The sequence below is a fragment of the Dasypus novemcinctus genome, chromosome 27, assembly GCF_030445035.2.
Source record: "Dasypus novemcinctus isolate mDasNov1 chromosome 27, mDasNov1.1.hap2, whole genome shotgun sequence".
NCBI classification, from domain to species: Eukaryota; Metazoa; Chordata; class Mammalia; order Cingulata; family Dasypodidae; genus Dasypus; species Dasypus novemcinctus.
The window spans coordinates 40,300,035-40,321,488 of record NC_080699.1 but is presented as its reverse complement, the minus strand read 5'-3'; the positions used below and the strand labels follow the sequence as shown (position 1 = coordinate 40,321,488).

At 41.1% G+C, this 21,454-nt stretch overlaps 1 protein-coding gene across 4 annotated transcripts in view; it reads left to right on the top strand.

Moving 5' to 3' along the window:
• The window catches only part of ZBTB44 (zinc finger and BTB domain containing 44), an 80,046-nt gene that overhangs the window by 38,700 nt on the left and 19,892 nt on the right, over positions 1–21,454 (top strand). For all 4 annotated transcript variants that reach the window (XM_071212430.1, XM_071212429.1, XM_071212428.1 and 1 more), the window contains one exon: positions 13,994–15,066. In XM_071212430.1, the coding sequence (XP_071068531.1) occupies positions 14,049–15,066 (1,018 nt within the window). In that variant the 5' untranslated portion in view covers positions 13,994–14,048. The remainder of the gene's footprint in view (positions 1–13,993; positions 15,067–21,454) is intronic.

Genomic DNA, 21,454 nt, shown 5'->3' with positions numbered 1-21,454 from the left:
ATAATCATTATTTTACTATCTTTAGTTATTTCCTTAGCCCAGTATGCATGTGTACTTTGCCCCATGCTCTTCCCTTGTGCTGTTCTTGGCAGATATATTACACATATACTACATTTCTATATTTTATAGGCCCCAAGATACAGTATAGACAGATTATCTTAAATAATTGCTTTTTAAATCACTTAAGAGAAAAAGGGGATAAGTACTTACACAGTCATTTATAATTACATAATTACATTTACAGGTGCTCTTTATTTTTGTGTGTGGATAGGAGTTAGTTACCATCTGGAGTCACTTGCTTTCAGTCTGAAGAACTATGTAAAACTTCTTTTACTATGTCTCAAGGCAGGTCAACTAGCAGGGAATTTCCCAATTTTTGTTTATCTGGGAAAATCTTTATTTTGCCTTCACTTTTAACAAATCCCTTTTATTGATACATATTAATAAAGTATGAATCCATCCAAAGTATACAGTTAATGGCATTTGGTATAATCACATAGTTGTGCATTATCACTTCAGTCATTATTAGAGCATTTTCATTATTCCAATAATAATAATTAAAAAAAAAAACCAAACTCCATTCCTTTCACTGTGTTTCCCGCCATACATAGCTGCTATTCTGTCTCTGGTTTATTTGTATTTATATTTTGTTAAAACAGTCTTATATACACAGTATTACCCATATTTGTATTTTGCATGTGATTTCTCTCTGTTATACAGACCTATGTTACATTTTTTAGTTTTCCTTCTAGGAATATAAATGTCCTTAGACTTTCCCTTTCAACCACTGTCATATACATATAATAGCTCTGCTAGTTAAAAATGCTATTTCTATTCAATTCCAAAGATTTACAGTCTTTTCTGCATAGACTGAACTTCTGCTTTCCATTCCCTTAACTTCATTCTGTTTTCTGGTTACCTGTATTCTAGTTATTAACTCCATGAGTTTATACAAGATATTTATTTTGTTCATAATAGCACAGTCATACAGTATTTGTCCTTTTGTGTCTGGCTTGCTTCACTCATAATATCCTCCAGGTTCATCCATGTTGTCATATGTTTTACAACTTCATTTCTTCTTATATCTGCATAATCCATCTTGCGTACATACCACATTTTGTTTATCCATTCATCAGTTGATGGACATGTTGGTTGTTTCCATTTTCTGGCCTATTGTGAATAATGCTGCTTTGAACATCAGTGTGCAGATGTCTATTCATGTCACTGTTATTAGTTTTTCTAGGTATATACCTAGTAGCCATATTGCGAGATCACATGGCAAGTCTGTATTCAACTTAGGAACTGCCTAACAGTCTTCCACAAAGTGGCTATACCATTCTACATTTCCACAACCAGGCATTTCATTCTCTCCACATCCTCTCCAACACTTGTAGTTTTTTTATTTCTTTATAATGGCCATTCTAATAGATGCAAAATAATATTTCATTGTAGTTTTTATTTGCATTTCGCTAATTGCTCATGATGTTGAAGATTTTTTCATGTGTTTTTTCACCATTTGTAGTTCCTCTTGGGACAAATGTCTATTCAAATCTTCTGCCTGTTTTTTAAATTGTGTCATTTTTTCATTTTATTGTTGAGTTGTAGCATATCTTTATATATCATGGATATTAAACCCTTTTTGGATATGTGATTTCAAATATTTTCTTCCATTGAGTCAACTCCCTTTTCACCCTTTTGACAAAGTTCTTCAAGTTGCAAAGGTGTTTTATTTTGAGGAGGTTCCATATATCTATTTTCTCCGTTGTTGCTTGTGGTTTGGATGTAAAGTTTAAGAAACTGCCTCCTACCACAAGATCTTGAAGATGTCTTCCTACATTTTCTTCTAGTAGTTTTATGGTCCTGACTTTTACATTTAGGTCCTTGGTCCATTTTGAGTTAATTTTTATATAAAATGTGAGATATGGGACCTTTCTTTTGAATATGGCTATCCACTTCTCTCAGGACCATTTGTTAAGTAGACTGTTCTGGCCCAGGTGGGAGGGCTTAACAGCATTCTCAAATCACTTGACCGAAGATGTAAGGGGCTATTTCTGAATTCTCAATTTAGTCCATTGGTCTTTCTGTCTTTATGCCAGTACCATACTGTTTTTACCACAATAGCTAAGTAATATGCTTTAAAATCAGTAAGTAAGAGTCCTCCAACTTTGTTGTTCTTTTTGTGATATTTTTACAGGCTTTCATATCATTCATTGTTTATGCTCACCCAGTGTTGTCTTAATATCCTTTATCTCGGGAAACGGACTTGGCCCAGTGGTTAGGGCGTCCGTCTACCACATGGGAGGTCCACGGTTCAAACCCCGGGCCTCCTTGACCCCTGGCCCATGTGCAGTGCTGATGCGCATAAGGAGTGCCCTGCCACGCAGGGGTGTCCCCCACGTAGGGGAGCCCCACACGGAAGGAGTGCACCCCATAAGAAGAGCTGCCCAGCGTGAAAGAAAGTACAGCCTGCCCAGGAATGGCGCCACCCACACTTCCCGTGCCGCTGACAACAACAGAAGCGGACAAAGAAACAAGACACAGCAAATAGACACAGAGAACAGACAACTGGGGGAGAGGGGGGAATTAAATAAAGAAAAAAATAAATCTTAAAAAAAAAAATCCTTTATCTCTTTAGTCATATTTTCCTTCCATTCTTTTTCTTTATTTTTTAAGATTTATCCCCACCCCCACTGTCTGCTCTCTGTTCATTTGCTGTGTATTCTTTTGTATCTGCTTGTCTTCTCTTTAGGTGGCACCAGGAACCAATCCTAGGACCTTCTGGAGTGAAAGAGAGGTGCTCAATCTCTTGTGCCACCTCAGCTCCCTGGTCTGCTGTGTCTCCAATTGTCTCTCCTCTGTGTCTCTTTTTGTTGCATTATTCTGATGTGCCAGCTCTCCTCTTGGGCCAACTTGCCGCACAGGCCAGCACTCCACGTGGGCCACCTCTCCGCTTGGGCCAGCTCACTGTGCAGTCCAGCGTGCCTTCACCAGGAGGCCCCTGGAATTGAACCCTGGGCCTCCCATACAGTAGATGGAAGCTTAATTGCTTGAGTCACATCAGCTTCCCTCCTTTAATTCTTTGAATTGATTTAAGAAATTTGTGTGATTATTATTGATTAGTTGTCTTAAATCCCATATCTTGTCAGGATATTTGGTTCCTTTGTCTGGGCCATCTTTTCCTGTTTCCTGGTATAGTTTGTAAATTTTTTTGCAGGTGTCTAGTCATCTGAATATGTCGGTGAATTTACTCTGATGGTGAATTGCTCTCCCTTTCCTAGGTTTTTGGGTTTTTTTGTTGTTCGTTTGTTTTTTCCACAGCTCTTCTTTGATTTTTGGTTCAGCTTATTCTGAATCTTTAAAATTCCCTGCTTAATTTATCAAAATCGGGCCAGGGACTCATTATGGGGCACAGATTTTTTTCCCCAGAAGTTAGGGCTAAAAAGAAATCTAAAGCAATTTTCCTCCTTGCAATTTCCAGACTCTCCAGCAGATAATGATGGTCAGTGAACCATTCCTTGGACATGTTTCTTTCAGCTTCTGCTTTCCCATGTTTTTGGTTTGGCTTGAGCCTAGATTCAAAGTGAGCTCTGCAGTGCAAATTCACTGAAGAGAAACCATTCTCTGCCCTCCAATGCACCCTCCTTTTTCTCTTGTAACAGCTGACAGGGAGGAAGACATCTGTTTCTCACAGTCAGTGCAGTGAGCCAGGGTATATCCACACTTAATATCTTCAGGGTGGAGGGTGAGAACCGTTCACAGTCTTACTCCCCATTGCTCTTCTATAAACTGTTTCAGATTCTTTGTCTCTCTTTTCCTAGCCCTTTCAGTTGTCGTGCAGCACTGTCCTGATCTGCTGACCCCCAAAGCAGACCCCTTGGGGAGTAAAAGGCAAAAAAAAAAAAGGAGAGAAAAAAATAAGTCATTTTTCTCTCACTACTTTTAAAATCTCTCCTTTTTTTTTTTTTTTTGCCTTTTACTTTCAGCATTTTTACTGTGCTCTATTTGTTTGTGTATCTCTTTGTGTTAATCCTATTTGGAGTTTGAGCCACTTCCTGGGTGTGTAGGATATTGTATTTAAATAAAATTGGGACTTTTCAGCCATTATATTTTTAAATATTTTTTTCTGGCTCCTTTTTGTGTTTCCTTCTCTAACTGCTATTGTATATATGTGATTACATTTAATGGCCTCCCACATTTCTCTTGAGGCTTTTCATTTTTCTCTGTTTTCTTTGGCTTGCATAGTCTCTTATCACTCTATTTTCAAGTTTGCTTATTTTCTTCTGCTAATTCAAATCTAGTATTGAGTCCTTCTAGTAAGTTGTTCATGTCAGTTATTACACTTTGCCACTCCAGAATTTGCAGTTTGTTCTTTCTTATAATTTATATCTTTTTCAGTTCTCTTTTTGATGCAACATTGTCATCCTCCCTTCTTTTACTTATTTAATCATGCATTCCTTTAATTCTGGGAACCATGGGTTTTTTTTTCTGATAAATCTGTCATCTGGTTACTTTCACAGGCAGTTTCTGTTGCCTGCTTTTTTCCTGGTGTATGGGTCCTACTTTCCTGTTTCTTTGCCTGCCTCATAAGGTTTTGTTATAAACTGGACATTTTCGATAATATATGGTAGCGTCCCTGAGAACTGGTCCGCCCCTTGCCTGTTATTGTTATTTGCTTATCTGTTTATTAGTAATTGGCTGGATTATTTTAGTGAAGTCTATTTTTCCACGGCAGTGTTGAGCTTCTGGTGTAGATCTTAGGGAGGCGTAACTTTGCATATGCCCACATTCGTTTGTGGCTGACAGTGCTGTGGGTTGGGCTCTTTCCTCGAGGCATCCAGTGGTTGAACTCCTCAGATGGCCAGCTGATTACTTTATTCTTTTTAACAAGTCTCGGGGCATAAATTGCTCTATAAATTACCTACCAAATTCTGACTCCTTTGAAGGAATGGTTTCTGAGGCCAGTGTTTATTTGTTCTGGCTCTAGGAGGGCTTCTTCCGGCTGTCTTAGTCCCCATTGCTCTTCTATAAACTGACCAGGCTACAATTTAGTCTGTATCTTGAGTCTTCTATTTGCCTTTCATCACAACCTCCACTGTTCTTCAGATTGCCCTGAGGTTTGAACTTCTCCATGCTCTGTTGCAAGTAAAGTCACTTCCTTTGGGAACAGTTGAGAAGCTGTTCTGTGGCCTGCTTCTCCCTCAAGGCAGAGTCTCCAAGCCGGGTCCCTGGAGCCAGGACTCCAGCATGCTTCCCTCTGATGGCAGCCCCGCTCCGGAGCTGAGCGCCTGGTGGAGGAGAGTGCAGCCGCCCAGGTCCTCTCGGTTCGCTCTCCTGGCGTGGAGCCGCCCCTCATGAGCCGGGGCGAGGCTGACCAGGGCCTTGCTGTTCCCCACACCGAGGCAGGGCCTCTGTTACCTGAGCGGCGCCTGTGAGGAGAGCCCGCCCCGTCAGGCCTCTGCCAGCCACAGGGAGCTGGAGGCAGGGCGAGAAACAGGGCGTCCTGCCTCGGGGGGCCGGGGGAGCCCCACGGCTGGGAGCTGAGAGGACAGGGAGTCCTGCGCAAGTGCCGCAGGCTGGAGTGGGGGCTCCTGTGCCCCTCAGCTGTGTTGAGAATGGGGGGGAATGAGGAATTAAAATACCACAGATTCTCACCTTTCTTGTAGCTCAGTTTTCATGGGTTTTCTTAAATAGTTGTTTCTTTATTTGCTGTTTACTCTTTTATTTTTAAGATTTATTTTTTTTATTTATCCCCCCCCACCCCCGGCTCTCTGCTCTCGGTGTCTATTCGCTGTGTGTTCTTCTGTGCCCGCTGGTACTCTTCTCAGCAGCACTAGGAATGTGTCTCTTTTTGTTGCATCATCTTGTTGTGTCAGCTCTCCGTGTGTGCAGCACCATTCCTGGGCAGGCCACACTTTCTTTCGCGCTGGGCGGCTCTCCTTACGGGGCGCACTCCTTGCACGTGGGGCTCCCGCGTGTGGGCCAGCTCCACACGGGTCGAGGAGGCCCTGGGTTTGAACCGTGGTAGGTGGATGCTCTTTATCAGCCAAGCAAAATCTGCTTCCCTGCTGTTTATTCTTAAGACCATTTTCAGAGGCTTCAAATGGTTAGAGGTTGTTTTTGTTTTTTAATAATTTTCGCCAGTTTCGCTGATGAGCAGAACAATGAAGCCTCTTACTGTCATGCCGGGAGTCAATTTTCTCTCCTGTCAGTTTTTGCTTTGTGTATTTTGAAGCTCTTATAATGTGCATACACGTTTAGAATTATCTGGAAGTCAAGATGTGAAAAAACAAGGGAAAAAAAAAGGTCCCATGGGAGATTTCCTCCCCTCTCTAGCCTTGAGCCAGAGCTCGAGGACTCTCGATGAGGCTCTTTCTGTTCTTACCAGTGCCACTTTCTGGGTTCTGGCTGGGATTTACCAGAAGCAAATCAAGTAATAAACTCACTGCCAGTTTGGTGGTATTTCAGATTCTTGTCATCTTTCCCAGTCTGCCTACTACTTTTAACTTTTCAGTGTCCTCAAATACTTGAAGCCAGTCCCAATTTGGAGAAATAGCCGCTTGTTCCCACCTTCAGGGAGGCTAGCAAGAGCCTACTACTGCCTGTCGCCAGAACCGCAGCCCTGGGTCTCGCCCCGGCATGGTGTGCATGTGTTGGATTCACTAAGCAAAGCGCGACCTACACGGGCACTGGGTGGCGCAGCACTTCCCACATGCAGGGAAGAGACAGCGTGGTCGGTTTCGCCAGTGGCTGTGGGGCCTCTGTGGATAGCGACTGGCTATAGAGGTGGGTCTGCAGACACCCATTACACACTATAGGTAAAGGACCCCACTGGCCCCACTAGGACCAGAGACAGTGCTGGAACTGGCCAGGTGCCATGAAACGCACACTTAGCCAGGCAATCTCCAGTGTTTATACGTGGTCGAGACAGAAGGGGTAGGAGTGCACTGGCAGGCCTCTCTGCTAAGGGATGTGTCTTTATAAGTTTCATATCAATACATTGTGAGTGATTGGTTCCTAAAATCCTTTAATCTCTTAAGTTCCCCCTTCATCTCTTTTTTTCCTTGTAGTTTGTTAGTTGTAAAAACTATCTGCAGAGTTTCTCACAGTCTAGATTTTGTTGTTTACATCCCAGCAATATAATTTAACATGTTCCTGTCACCTCTCTCTGTCCTATGAATTGGGAGTTGGATTTAGAGGTTTGATCAGATTTAGTTCATTCTTTTTTTTTTTTTTTCCTTTCCCCTTCTTCCCCCCCCCCAATTGTCTTTCTCTCTGTGTCCATTTGCTATGTGTTCTGTGTCCACTTGCATTCTTGGCAGCACCGGTAAATCTGTGTCTCTTTTTTTGTTGCGTCATCTTGCTGCATCAGCTCTCCTTGTGTGCGATGCCACTCCGGGGCAGGCCGCACTTCTTTCGCACAAGGCGGCTCTCCTTGTGGGACACACTCCTTGCGCGTGGGGCTCCCCTATGGGGGGACACCCCTATGTGGGGGACACCCCTATGTGGGGGACACCCCTGCGTGGCATCGCACTCCTTGCGCGCAGCAGCACTGCATGTGGGCCAGCTCACCATACGGGCCGTGAGGCCCTGGGTTTAAACCCTGGACTTCCTATATGGTAGGCAGACACTATCAGTTGAGCCACATCTGCTTCCCTAGTTCATTCTTTATTTGCCATGTCTCCTTGCTCTCTTGGTGTAATTTGTAACCATTGATGAGCAATGCCTACTCATTAGGGGAAGTTGCAAAATGGTGATCTTCAAATTCTGATATTCCTTCTTCATTGTATTAGGTGAATATTTCTATAAAGAGCAGCCTCCTTCATAATCTGTTTGATTACCCCAGTGATACCATTTGTGTTGGGAAGATGGGCTAAATGCTTTATCCTTTCCCTTAAAAAAAGTTTTCAGAAACTTTGATTATTTTGTTCAGTAGCATCTTCTATTTTTTTAAGATTTATTATTTATTTATTCCTGCCTCTCGCAACCAATTTTTTGCACTCGATGTATGTTTCCTGTTCATTTTCTTTTTTTTTCTTTGGAGGCACCAGAAACCAAACCCAGGACCTCCCAATCATTGGAGCCACCTCTGCTGCCTGCTTGTTGTGTGTCTCATTGTTTTTCCTGGCCGTGTTTTTTTGTTGCGTCGTCTCGCTGTATCTCTCATCTTGTTGTGTCAGCTGGCCATGCCAGACCATTGCGTCAGCTCTCTGTCTTGCTCATTGTCTTTAAGTGGCACCAGGTACCAAACCCGGGACCTCCCATGGGCAGGTGGGCACCCAACTTGCTTGAACCACATTGGCTTCCCCTCAGTTGGTTTTTACGTTTATTTTGCTTATGTTTCCATTTTTTTCTTCAGGAGGTACCGAGAACCAAACCTAGGACCTCCCATGTGGGAAGCAGGTGCACAACCACTTGTGCAGTGGTGCAGTGTTGTTGTTGTTGTTGTTTGGGCTAGGGTCACAGATTAAACCTGGGACCTCAGGTGGGAAACCGGCACTCAACCACTGAGCCACATCAGCTCACCTTAAAAATGTACTGTTCTTTCTTTTCTTTTTTAAGGAGGTACTGGTGATTGAACCCAGGACCTCTTAAATGGGAGGCAGGTACACAACCACTGAACTACATCCACTCCCCAGTAGCATCTTTTAAAGATTAGCTTTGTTTCTAGTGTCATGAGCTCATAGATGTAAACATATTTGATTTGTTTGTTTATTGTCCCATTTTTGGCCATTGGAACCTTCTGAAATGATTTGCATTTTGACACATCCCTCGTAATCTTTGATAGCTTCACTGCTATATGGTAAGATGTTGCAAGCTTATATTGGACATTATTGCTCCTGACCTGGAATCAGCCATTTTTCTAAGCACGCGTGGTTCCTTTTAGTGGAAAATGGAATTAGGAAACCAGTTTCGATACTATAGATATTCATTACTGAAGAGTAACAATATCTTGAGTTCATATCAATGCTTTTCATTCCAATTCAGGACTATAAATTCAGTTGCAACTTTTTCTTCAACTTTTAAGCACTGATGATGAGTAGATATGGGCAATTTATATAGCCAAACCAGGTATAAACTCCATAACATATATTTGTTGATTCACATATTTCAGTGCCTGTTTTGTTTGTATTATTATGCTAAAGATTGGACAGGATCAAAAGATCAAGTAGGTGCCATAAAACATTTTTGCAGAATGCTTTTCCTCTGCCTGCTCCAAGCTTCTCACAACTTTCCTGTCTGCCTTTCCCTGCATTCATTCTTTAGAAGTCTTCAGCTCTAAGAAACCCAACAGAAAAGAATTTATCAGTGACTTATGTAAAATCCAGCATTTAGGTCCAGCTCTTTTATGCCAGGTTAGAATGGGCAGCTTTATATATAAATTTGTACCTGGATATTCCTCTTGGAGGTGTCTCTTAACTCTTCATGCCTAAAACAGGTATTTCTTGCCCTCTATCAGTACCCCTACCAAAACCTCTTGCGTCTACATTTCCTGTATTACTTGATGAAAACACCATCCACTCAGTCATCCATATTAGCAATCTATGGTCAGACTTGATGGCTCTTACCCTTCCTTCCCAGCTACTCTCCAGTTCAACCCACCCCACCCCACCTTACTTCCAGTTCAAAATCAGACCCTGGTAATTCAAAATCAGACCCTGGTAGTTTTACCTCCTAAATATTTCTCAGATGCATTTTCTCTATCCCCCATTTCCACTAACTTGGTTCACTTTTATTCTGTCTCATACTGTATTAAGAGCCACTCTCATATCTTCCCTCTCTATTACCACCAAGCTAATTTTTTAAAAATCCGTCTATATACTACTTCCCAGTGTGGCCACCCATGTCTGTTGAAGTAAGGTGCTAGGTCCTCTGTATAGCATAAACATGGGGAGCCTGAAGAAATTAATTTACTGAGCCTCAGTTTCCTCCTCTGTAAAATGAGACAGGATTATCCTCCCCCTCATTTCATTGAAAGCTCCTAGGTTTCGTCTGGCACGTAGAGAGTCAACTGGTACGGACAGCTGCATATATCAGTTTCCACCTGGATATTCCTCTAAGAGGTATCTTAAACTCAGTATGGCCCTTTTCTTCCCCTTCTTTTCTCTCCTTGTTTACTTACAGTATGGTGTGGGAATGGATTGATACCAGGTGGCAGGGTTTTTAAGGATTTACTTATTTCCCCCCACCCCCTCATTGTTTGCATTTGCTGTGTCTGTTTGTTATGTGCTCACCTTCTTTTTAGTAGGCACCAGAAACTGAACCCAAGACCTCTGATAGCAGAGGGAGGCACCTAATTGCTTGAGCCCCCTCTGCTCCCTGCTTTGTTGGGTCTCTCATTATGTTTTCCTCTTGTCTCTTGTGTCATCTTGCTCCATAAGCTCGCTGTGCCTGCCTGTCCCATCAGCTTACTCTCTTGTTCGTCTTCTTTAGGAGGTACCAGGAACCAAAATTGGGACCTCCCATGTGGTAGGCGGGAGCTCAATTGCTTGAACCACATCTGCTTCCCAGCTGGCAGTTTTAACATCTTTAAAACCTTATTTGTCTAGTTTGGAAAGTTAGCATGTGGTCTTGAGAGGAAGTTGGATATTTAAGCATGGAAATTCTTACTAAATATCAAGTTTTTCCATCCTCACAAATTATTTCAAGGTTAACTGTCTCTTTTTACTTTCCATTACTCATCTTAGGCAGTCACCTCACTGTACCTGCTTACAACCACTCCATTTAAATCTCAAATCCTGTAATTTTAATCAGCTAGTCTTTATACTATACATATACAAAAATGTGCTGTCTTACAAGAAATAGATATAGACATTTTGAAATTTGATCTCCATTTCATTTTAAGTCACACATCATTTTGGGTTAATAATAGTAGCTAACATTTATGGAATACTTCATGTAGGAAATTTGCCCATTTAATTCTGACTGCCCTAGAAGCATAATTTTCATTATTTGTTTTTACAGATGAGAAAACTGAGGCATAGAGGGGCAGAGTAACTTGATTAATTTCTTTATGCCTGACTAATAAGTGGAGGAATCAAAATTAACTCACGAATTGTCCAGTTTAAACCATTCCATTTTAACATCTAGTCACTAGGCTATACCAGTTATTTGGTAAAGAATTTTTCAGCCCGACTGCAAATCAAAATCATAGTTTCCCCCCCACTGCTTAAACTGTGTATTGTTTAGCAACTAACACTTTCCTAAGTATGTATAATATTTCTCATCAATAATTTGAAATGAAACAGGTGGGAAGGAAATTATTTCTGAATTACTAAACAGTTCAAATTACAAACTGTTCTGTCACTTTGAATGCTGCATAAATTCTAAACTAGTAATTAGAATTAACTAATATTTATTTTTACTCAGGAATTTCAAATGAATTCCAGATTAACTGTATAATTACACAAATACATAATTCATCTACACACATGGAGAGACATGATATGTTTTTAACAGAATTGTTTAATTTATAATATTTCTGGTTCTACTTTCAGGGTGTTCTGAATTTTTCAGTATTAGATTAAGACTTTTTCAAGTCACATAGTTTCATCTTTTCCAAGTTTTGCTGTATTCTGTGATATTGCAGTATTTCCAAAATATATTTGTCCATGTAAATTTTTATTAGAGCACATTATGGGGCTAAGTTTCCACAAACATGTCAGGAAATGCATGTAATAAGTACATGGCATACAAGGTACTTCACAGTCTAATTCTAATCTTCCTTTCTGCCTCTCATCCCTTCTCTCCATCTCTGTCAGACTTTGTGCCGTGTACTTGTAACTATTGAATTAGTGTGACTTGCTGAGTGTACTCATAATCCATCTTTATTTTTGTCTTCCACTCTCCATCTAAATTTAATTTGAGGGGTTAGTTCTTCCCACCTGCCTGTAGGGGAAGTCTTATAACTTTCCTGGTCACTTTCAGGAAATAAAAACAATCCATCCAAGGATTAATTCAGAATTAAAACTTCTCCTTTCCCACTTCAGGCCTACTGTAAGCTGCAGTGAAAGAATAGGGTTTGGTTGGCTTCTGTTTTCTTTCTGTTTTCCCCAACTTTCCCCTTTTATTTCTCCTTCCCGTTTGTTGACTGTGGTTTCTGGCCCCTCCAGGATTGGGAGAGACAAGGGCTGAGTAAGAAGAAAAGGCCATTAATAGTATTAGCAGCATCTCCTAGCGCTTACAGAACCTTTACTGCCTGCTCGGCGCTGTTCTGAGCCCTTCACATGCAGTAGGTCATTTACCCTTCAAAACTCTGTGAAGGCGGCCTGTTATCCCTATTTTTCTGCTAAAGAAAGAAACTGGTACGAAGAGTATGTGGCTTACCTAAGGTCGTACAGCCGTAAATCTCAGAACCAGGATGCACCCCTCCACTACATTCTTCCTAGTCTTGGCCAGTGTTTAAGTCAGACTCGCCCTTGAGAAGTGTTTCAAATGTGGCCTGCACTGCCATTGGCCTGGAACCCCTTTCCCTTGCAGAAAAGTAGAAGGGAATGGAATGGAGTTTGGAACTCAACAACACAGTGATCACCTTCACCAAAAATCTTTTTCTAATCTTCAACTCTTAGAAAGTTGAAGGTGGGTGGGTGCAACTCAAGGTTGAAAATAGTTTTCCACTATCTCCTTGTATAAGCGACCTTGCACCTTACTTTGGAAGTAGCATCTGTGGTTTGGGGCCTCCACTGAAATTGTGGTTGAAATGGTTTCCTTTTAACACATTGTCGCACGTGTTCTCCAGATATGTGATTTAATTTCAGGCCTTCACACCTTCGTTTAGGCAGATTGTATCACTTGCCCTGAAGGCATATTTCTCCACTGAACCACACAATTGCAGTCAAATTAAATGCACTTGATGGCCAGTCTTTCCAGACAGTAGCCAATTAACTGGGATGAAGCAAGTGAACAAAAAACTTTATATATAGCCTTCCCATTTTGTTCCTCTTCCTCTCATTCTTCTGATAGATAAATCAGCAAATACGTTAAATGATGCTTTGCTTAGGCCGATCCTAGCTGCCTCAGGTCTCTTTGTGATTTTACTTGTCCTGGGGGGGGAATGAGAATCAGGCTGGCTACCCGTGACCCTTGGCTCCTCTGTCCCATGGCAGGCACATGGCGCTGCCTCCTGGTCTCTTCCTTCTCTTCCCTGTTCATCATTGTCCAGCCTCCTGCTCCCCGTGATTTCTCTCTCTGTCTGAATTGCACTCTGCTTACAAAGAGCTCCACAGCGGTGTGCAGACCCGTCCTGACTGAGGTGGGTCACACCCTAACCGAAGTCACCCCATCGAAAGGTCTTACTTACAAGGGGTTCACACCCATAGGAATGGGATAAGTTTAAGAACATGTTCTTTCCGGGGTACATGCAGCTTCAGACCACCATGGGTTGTGTCGTCTTTGAACTGAAACTGCCCTCAGCATGCTCACGTTTAGAACATGTGACAGTCCCAGATAACAGCCATTTCTCATAAGGACATAACCTTGTCCATAAGCCTCAGCAGGGTGGCGAGCCTCAGCCACTCAGAGGGTCCTGTTTCTCAGCTGTCAGAGTTCTGCTTTCATTAGGCCTTGTCCAAGTAATGCCTCCCCTGTGACGCCTGTTCCACTTTGCACATTCAAAATTAGGTATTCCATTCTTTGCTTTCAGGGAGCACTTTGTTAAACCTTTGGTATTAAACCACTTTTTGTTAAGCGGGGAGAATAATGTCCATTTCTGACAGGAATACCATAATGATCAAATACATTATCAAAGGGGAAGCATGTAGAATAGCACTCTTTAATTGTTGTTATTTACAAACTATTATTATTCAAACTATGCAGCTCCTTAAAAACATTAGCTCAGTAGGTAAGAGGAGTGTATTTTAATACTTTCTCTACCTTTAATTTTCTCACTAGGATCTTTCAACTTTTCTCTTTAGCACAGTAACCATGTGAGAACTAAATGACTTTCCATTTTAACTACCAAACGAGCAATTAATGCTTTATTTTATGTATTTTTTAGGATAATTCTGACTCATTGGATCCTTGAAGAGCATCTGTAGAAGAGGAAGGAGAAGATGGGTGTGAAAACATTTACTCATAGCTCCTCTTCTCACAGCCAGGAAATGCTTGGAAAGCTAAATATGCTGCGAAATGATGGACATTTTTGTGATATTACTATTCGTGTCCAGGACAAAATCTTCCGGGCACATAAGGTGGTCCTAGCGGCTTGCAGTGATTTCTTTCGCACGAAGCTTGTGGGCCAAGCCGAGGATGAGAACAAGAATGTGTTGGACTTACATCATGTGACAGTGACTGGCTTTATACCCCTGTTAGAATATGCTTACACAGCCACTCTGTCAATTAACACAGAAAATATTATTGATGTTCTAGCTGCTGCCAGCTACATGCAAATGTTTAGTGTTGCCAGCACCTGCTCGGAGTTCATGAAATCAAGCATTTTATGGAATACACCCAACAGCCAACCAGAAAAGGGTCTAGATGCTGGACAAGAAAATAATTCCAACTGCAATTTTACTTCTCGAGATGGAAGTATTTCTCCAGTGTCTTCAGAATGCAGCGTGGTAGAAAGAACCATTCCTGTTTGCCGAGAGTCCCGGAGAAAGCGTAAAAGCTACATAGTTATGTCTCCTGAAAGTCCTGTAAAGTGTAGCACACAAACAAGTTCTCCCCAGGTATTGAATTCTTCAGCTTCCTACTCGGAAGGTAGAAATCAACCAGTTGACTCTTCTTTAGCTTTTCCCTGGACTTTTCCTTTTGGAATTGATCGAAGGATGCAGCCTGAAAAGGTTAAGCAGGCAGAAAATACCCGGACTTTAGAATTGCCTGGCCCATCTGAGCCAGGAAGAAGAGTGGCTGATTACGTGACTTGTGAGAGCACAAAAACCAGCTTGCCTCTGGGTACTGAAGAAGATGTCCGCGTCAAAGTCGAAAGGTTAAGTGACGAGGAGGTTCATGAGGAAGTGTCCCAGCCTGTCAGTGCATCTCAGAGTTCCCTGAGTGATCAGCAGACCGTACCAGGAAGTGAGCAAGTTCAGGAGGACCTTCTCATCAGTCCACAGTCTTCCTCTATAGGTATAATGTCTTCTGTTTCTCATGATACTATAAAGCCAATTCAGCATACGTTTTTAAGTGCCTTTTAGATACCTGTAAAATGAAAGAAGGGTAAAACATTATAACTGCACTTTTTAAAATTTTTTATTTTTTGAAGTATATCATTCATATATGATGCATTTTTTTTAATGCTATTAGCAGTACAATTTTTTTTTCATTTACTCATTGGGGAAGAAAAGAAGGTATGAATTGTGAATTACTTTCAATGCCAAAAAACCCCCACAAAACACCAGTTTTTAAAAATCCAGTTAATATTTTCTTTTTTCTTAAAAATACCTGTTGAAAACTTGCATGCAAGATGAATAGTCCTTGAGCTAAGGAGTTAACAGAGTAATCAACAAAGCAGATGTGTGAATAAATGGTCGCAATCAATTATTAGAAGTGTTAGGCTAGAAGTATAAACAAAGTGTTAAACCTTCACAAAGAGGAGCAAATTAACTCTGTATTTGAGCTCCATTATTTATTATACCTCTTTCACAGTAAGGAGAAATTTGCCCAGGTGAGGGAATGACATTTTGGGAAGATGAAAAAAAAAAAACAACCCAGCATATATAAAAGCAAAAGTGCAGAGGTGTGGAAGATCATTGTATGTTTGGTAAGCTGTGAATTCTATGCAGAATAATTGAGTGAAGCATGGATGCCTGAAAGTGTTGGGAGAAATGGAAGAAATAAGGGACAGCGCTTATACACAGAAAGCACAATTTTCCAGAAATCCCTGTAAGACTTCTGCCAGATCATGTCACCTGGTCTGTCTGAGCTGCAAGGGAGCCTGGGAAGACATGTGTACTAATTGAGTATATAAATGCCTTAAACAAAATTAGAGAAGAGTGGATACTGGGTATGCAGTTATCAGTGTCTTCCATAACTAGGCCACGTAAGCATGGATTTTATCCTATTGATAGTAAGGGAAGCAAGCATACTGTTAAGGGCATGCAGGGGTTTACTGGGCAAGACAAGAGGCTCAGAAGCCAGTTGCAATAGTGTTATCTCAATATGAATGGAGATACTTAGAGGAAAACAAAAAAGAAAATATTTAGAGACACAATGAAAAAATCAGTATTACCTGGTGATACTGAACATGTAGATTAAGGGAATGGGAGGGGTTGAAAGAGCTCTGGATGCCTAGGAAAATTAGTGATAATATTTTATTATATTCATTGATTCTTAGTCACAATTTTTCATGTTTTCTATCTCTGAAATTCCTGTATTTCTTCCAATTGATCTCTTACAGTTTTTCTTTCTTAGTGGAACAAAAAATGGTAACCAAATAATAGGTGGCTTTTAGAGTCTATTAAATATAATAACTACAGTATGAAAATCAGTACATGTAGGCAGGAACCCAATTTTAAGAGTAATAAGTCATTAAGGTCAGTTCAGTGACCAAGCAATATCATGCCACAAAACACTTGAAAATGCAGAACTGCTGAGGTCAAGACTGGAGATTGCTAATTGGGGATTTTTATTAGCAGTTTGAATCTCAATAAGAAATAAGTACATAAGAGCCAAAGCCAAAGGACTCATCCTTTGGAAATTTAGGGAATGGAAAGAAGGAAAGCTAACAAAGAATAATAAAGAGGATTTCTCTCAAAGAATGGACAACCAGGAATTACCCACTATAGATTGTAGTTCTAATTTCAGTCAAGATACTTTAGAAGAACTCAAGCAACTGCACAGCGAATAAAATATTTGGCAGGAGATCATAGCTATTTTTTTATATGACCAACTTTTTATTAAATTACTAGGGTCTTTAATTTTGAAAATACATTGGTACTTTCGAAATAATAAGCTGCTTAATGCATAATTACTATTTTAATTGTCATTCTGAAACCTTAGAAACCATATATTAATCTAGTTAAAAATCTTGCCAACTAGACATATGAAATTGTCCATTTTTGCCACTGAAGTATATCTATAATCAATTCACATTTTGCATTTAGGATCTAATTAACATGGCTAAATAGAAAAAGAACATAGGTAGAAGAATCTATAGTATATACTGTTATAAATGTAGACTCTGTATAAAGTGGACATAGGAACAACTCTAATTTGAATTTCATATAATCAAATAAACCAAGTATGTTTTTTCCCCTGCTTTCATATCACATGGTGTGCTTATCACTTGCAACAAATCTAGCTTAACTCTAAATCTACAGACTAAAAACCATGCAGAAAAAGACTGCATTCCTGGGGTTATGTAATAGGCAGTCAGTACATGTGGGAGGGGGTAAAAGAAAGAGGTGTGCACTATTTTTTTTTCCATATTGAATAGAGTGTATTTGATTTCATTTAATTTATGAAAGACAGTATCTAAGAGGTAGTTATTCTAAGAGCTGAGAATATAATGTTTAATATATTCATTATGAAATTCTAAAGTAACAATTTGATTAGCCACAAATTTAATTCAAATAGGATTTTACCTATAATTTTAAGTTGCCTTTGTGGCCAGTTGCCCAGCAAAATGTTATAGAATCAGACACCCACCCCCCAACTTAGGGCAAGTAAAATTAATAAATGGAGCCCATTTAGAGGGGAAAAAAGGACTGCTGCATTTAGGTTGGGTCTCAAAACAATAACCCATCAATTTCTGGTAGAATTTAAGGAAGAGTTTTGTTTTTTGTTTTTGTTTTTAAAGATATATACATCATAAAAACTGTTACCTTAAAAAAAATAAGAGGTTCCCATATACCCCCACTCCCCACCCCACTCCCACTTCTCCCACATCAACAACCTCTTTCACCAGTGTGGCACATTCATTGCATTTGATGAATACATTTTGGAGCACTGCTACACAAAATGGATTATAGTTTACATTGTAGTTTACACTCTCTCCCAGTCCATCAGTGGGTTATGGCAGGATATATCATGACCTGCCTCTGTCCCTTCAGTATCATTCAGGACAGCTCCCAAGTCCCAAAAATGCCCCCATATCACACACCTCTTCTTCCCTCTCCCTGCCCTCAGCAACTCCCATGGCCACTGTCTCCACATCAGTGATACAGTTTCTTCCATTGCTAGAGTCACAATAATTCTATAGTAGAATACCAGTAAGTCCACTCGAATCCATATTTTATTTCTCCATCCTGAGGACCCTGGGATGGCAATGTCCATTCCACCTCTAAATCAAGAGGGGGCTTAGATCCCACGTGACTGATGGATGGGATTCTCCTGCTTGTAGTTGTAGTTGTAGACTCTCTTGGTTCCCTGGTGTGGTGGTTGACCTCCCTATTAGCTGACCTGGGTAAGTCCAATGAACTGGAGAGCAGGTGTTACAACTGTTGAGGCTCAGGGTCCAGCTGGCACATGGACAGTCCAGAGATTCAAGTCTCCTGAGCATACACCAACCCCAGCACCAACCACAGTTTCAGTAAAAGTGACAGAAGAGACATGCGTAGAGAGGTCATATCTGAGTCCAACTTCATTGCACTCAGGAATACAAATTCCAAAGTAGGACCCTGGCAAGGCACTGAATTCCAGAGCCATTTCTCCTGACCATAGAACTTGGGTGTCTCCATAGCTCTCAGGAGCACCAGTACCTGGGGTTGTATCTACTTTGGCTGTCTCTGGGATCCTGCTGAGATGTACATAAGTGCTAGCCCCCTGATGACCTCCTAACTCATTTTGAAGTCTTTTAGCCATATAAACTCATTTGTCTTTGTAGTGTATTCCTTCTTATAGCTATTCTGAAGAGTATTCCATTTTTTTGTATATAACACATTTTATTTATCCATTCATCTGTTGATGGGCATTTGGGTTGATTCCAACTTTTGGCAGTAGTGAATAATGCTGCTGTGAATATTGGTGTCCATATATCTGTTCGTGTCCTTGTTTTCAGTTCTTCTGGGTGTGTACCATTGCTGGGTCATATGGCAAATCTATAGTTTTTTGCAGAACCGCCAAACTGTCCTCCACAATGGCCAGACCCTTCTACATTCCACCAGCAGTGGATGAGGATTCCTAAGGAGGATTTTTATAAGTGAGAAAGTTTTCATAGCATGTCTTTGTTATTCATCTTGAAATATTTAATTATCTGCCTACACCAAAGACAAATATAATAGTTATAGATAATGCTGTCTACAATGCTAACAAATTGAATGGTTTTTTGGGGGTTTTGGGTTTTTTTTTTTGTTTTTTTTTTTTTTAAAGTCCTGAGGCTGGGAATTGAACCCAGGACCTTGTATGCGGGAAGCTAGTGCTCAGCCATTGAGCCACATCAGCTCCTTTAGTGTTTTTAAAACTCTAAAATCTCTGCCATAAAAAAAAATTATTATGGGCAATGGTATTAATAAGGTATTAATAAACAATTTGGCAGTTTTTTCAGTAGCAGTAGTGAATATATAAACTTGTTGCAGCGGACAGCTAGGGTAGTAATGGGAGAAAGCTGGGATTGACCATTGCTCATATGCAGAAGCAATGTAGTATAATGGTTAAAAGTTCAGGCCTTGGAGTCCAACAGATCAAGATTCTGCTACATTTCTGACACTTAATGGATGTGTGACTTTGAGCAGGTTTCTTAGCTTCACTTGAGTTTCCATAGCCATAAAGTGTTACCTTTTAAGTATGTCACTGCCCTCCAGCCAAAGACCACCAGGTACACACCTGTAGCTGGGGTGGTAGTTTAAGATCTGAAAATCTCTGTTACCTCAGATACATAGGATCAGTTAGTGGCAGCAGGCAGGTGGAAACCTGGTGTCCACATAAGTAGCAGCATCCTAGAGGAGTGTAAGTATCACTTATCACAAGAGTTAGCCAGTTTTGTGTCCCATGAAATGACCAGATTCCTTGAGTGAAGTTAATCAGTTCTTACAAAGCAGGCTAAAGTGTCTCCAGGGAGAACAGACTCTTATGGTCAGAATAGTCCCAATATTTGCATTTTTCTAATTGGCCAGGTCTTGCAGATAGAATTATAATGTCTTTAGAAGCATTTCTGGGAAGCAGACTTGGCCCAACAATTAGGGCATCCGCCTACCACATAGAAGGTCCATGGTTCAAACCCCCGGCCTCTTTGACCCATGTGCAGCTGGCCCATGTGCAGTGCTGACGCGCCCAAGGAGTGCCGTGCCACGCAGGGGTGTCCCCATGTAGGGAAGCCCCACACACAAGGAGTGCGCCCTGTAAGGAGAGCCACCCAGCGCAAAAGAAAGTGCAGCCTGCCCAGGAATGGCGCCATGCACACGGAGAGCTGACACAACAAGATGACGCAGGAAGGGAAGCGGACTTGGTCCAGTGGTTAGGGCATCTGTCTACCACATGGGAGGTCCACGGTTCAAACACCGGGCCTCCTTGACCCGTGTGGAGCTGGCCTATGTGCAGTGCTGATGCGCACAAGGAGTGCCATGCCACGCAGGGGTGTCCCCCACGTAGGGGATCCCCACACGCAAGGAGTGTGCCCCGTAAGGAGAGCTACCCAGTGTGAAAGAAAGTGCAGCCTGCCCAGGAATGGTGCTGCACACACGGAGAGCTGACACAACAAGATGACGCGACAAAAAAGAAACACAGATTCCCATGCCGCTGACAACAACAGAAGCGGACAAAGAAGACGCAGCAGATAGACACAGAACAGACAACCAGGGTTGGGGTGGGGAGGGGAGACTAATTAATTAATTAATTAATTTTTTAAAAAAAGATGATGCAGCAAAAAGAAACAGATTCCCATGCCGCTGACAACAACAGAAGCAGACAAAAAGAAGACGCTGCAAATGGACGCACAGAACAGACAACTGGGGCAGGGGGGAAAGGGGAGAGAAATAAATCTTTTTTTTTTTTTATTCTCTTTTTTTAAAAAAGAAGCATTTCGATGATGTGAGGTCAAGGTCCAATTTTTACAAGACTGAAAGTTGGGATTAATGATGTGAGGAAAACTTAAATGCCAGAAGGCCCCTATAAAAGGCAGTTTCCCTTCTGAAGTGTTTAAAGGAGCAGCTGTTAAGTGTTTGTCAGCCACGTCAAATGGGGAATAACCCAGTGATAAATTGCGAGCAATAGGTATGGTCTGGGAAAAAAAAATATGTAAGAATTTTGTTTTTCCTTAAGTGGCAGAAGGAAATCTTAGGGGAATTAAAAATAATAAGATGAAAATGAGCCCTCTTATTTGTTATAATAGGCAAGATTAGTAGTAAAGCAAAAGGACAGAAAAAGAGTACTGAAGAATAAGAAAATTATCCTTGTTTCATCATCTTGGGTGGACCCTGCCCACTTTTCAAGTCAATGTCTTCTGAAGAATCCCTCAGGCTCCTAATTTGAAGGTCTGCAGTGGAGTGGAAGTTCTGTAGACAGGAGGACGTGATCCATGTCTTTTCAGTTGGGATCATAAATCCAAGGATTGAGACATCGGTATTTTACTGCCAAGTCA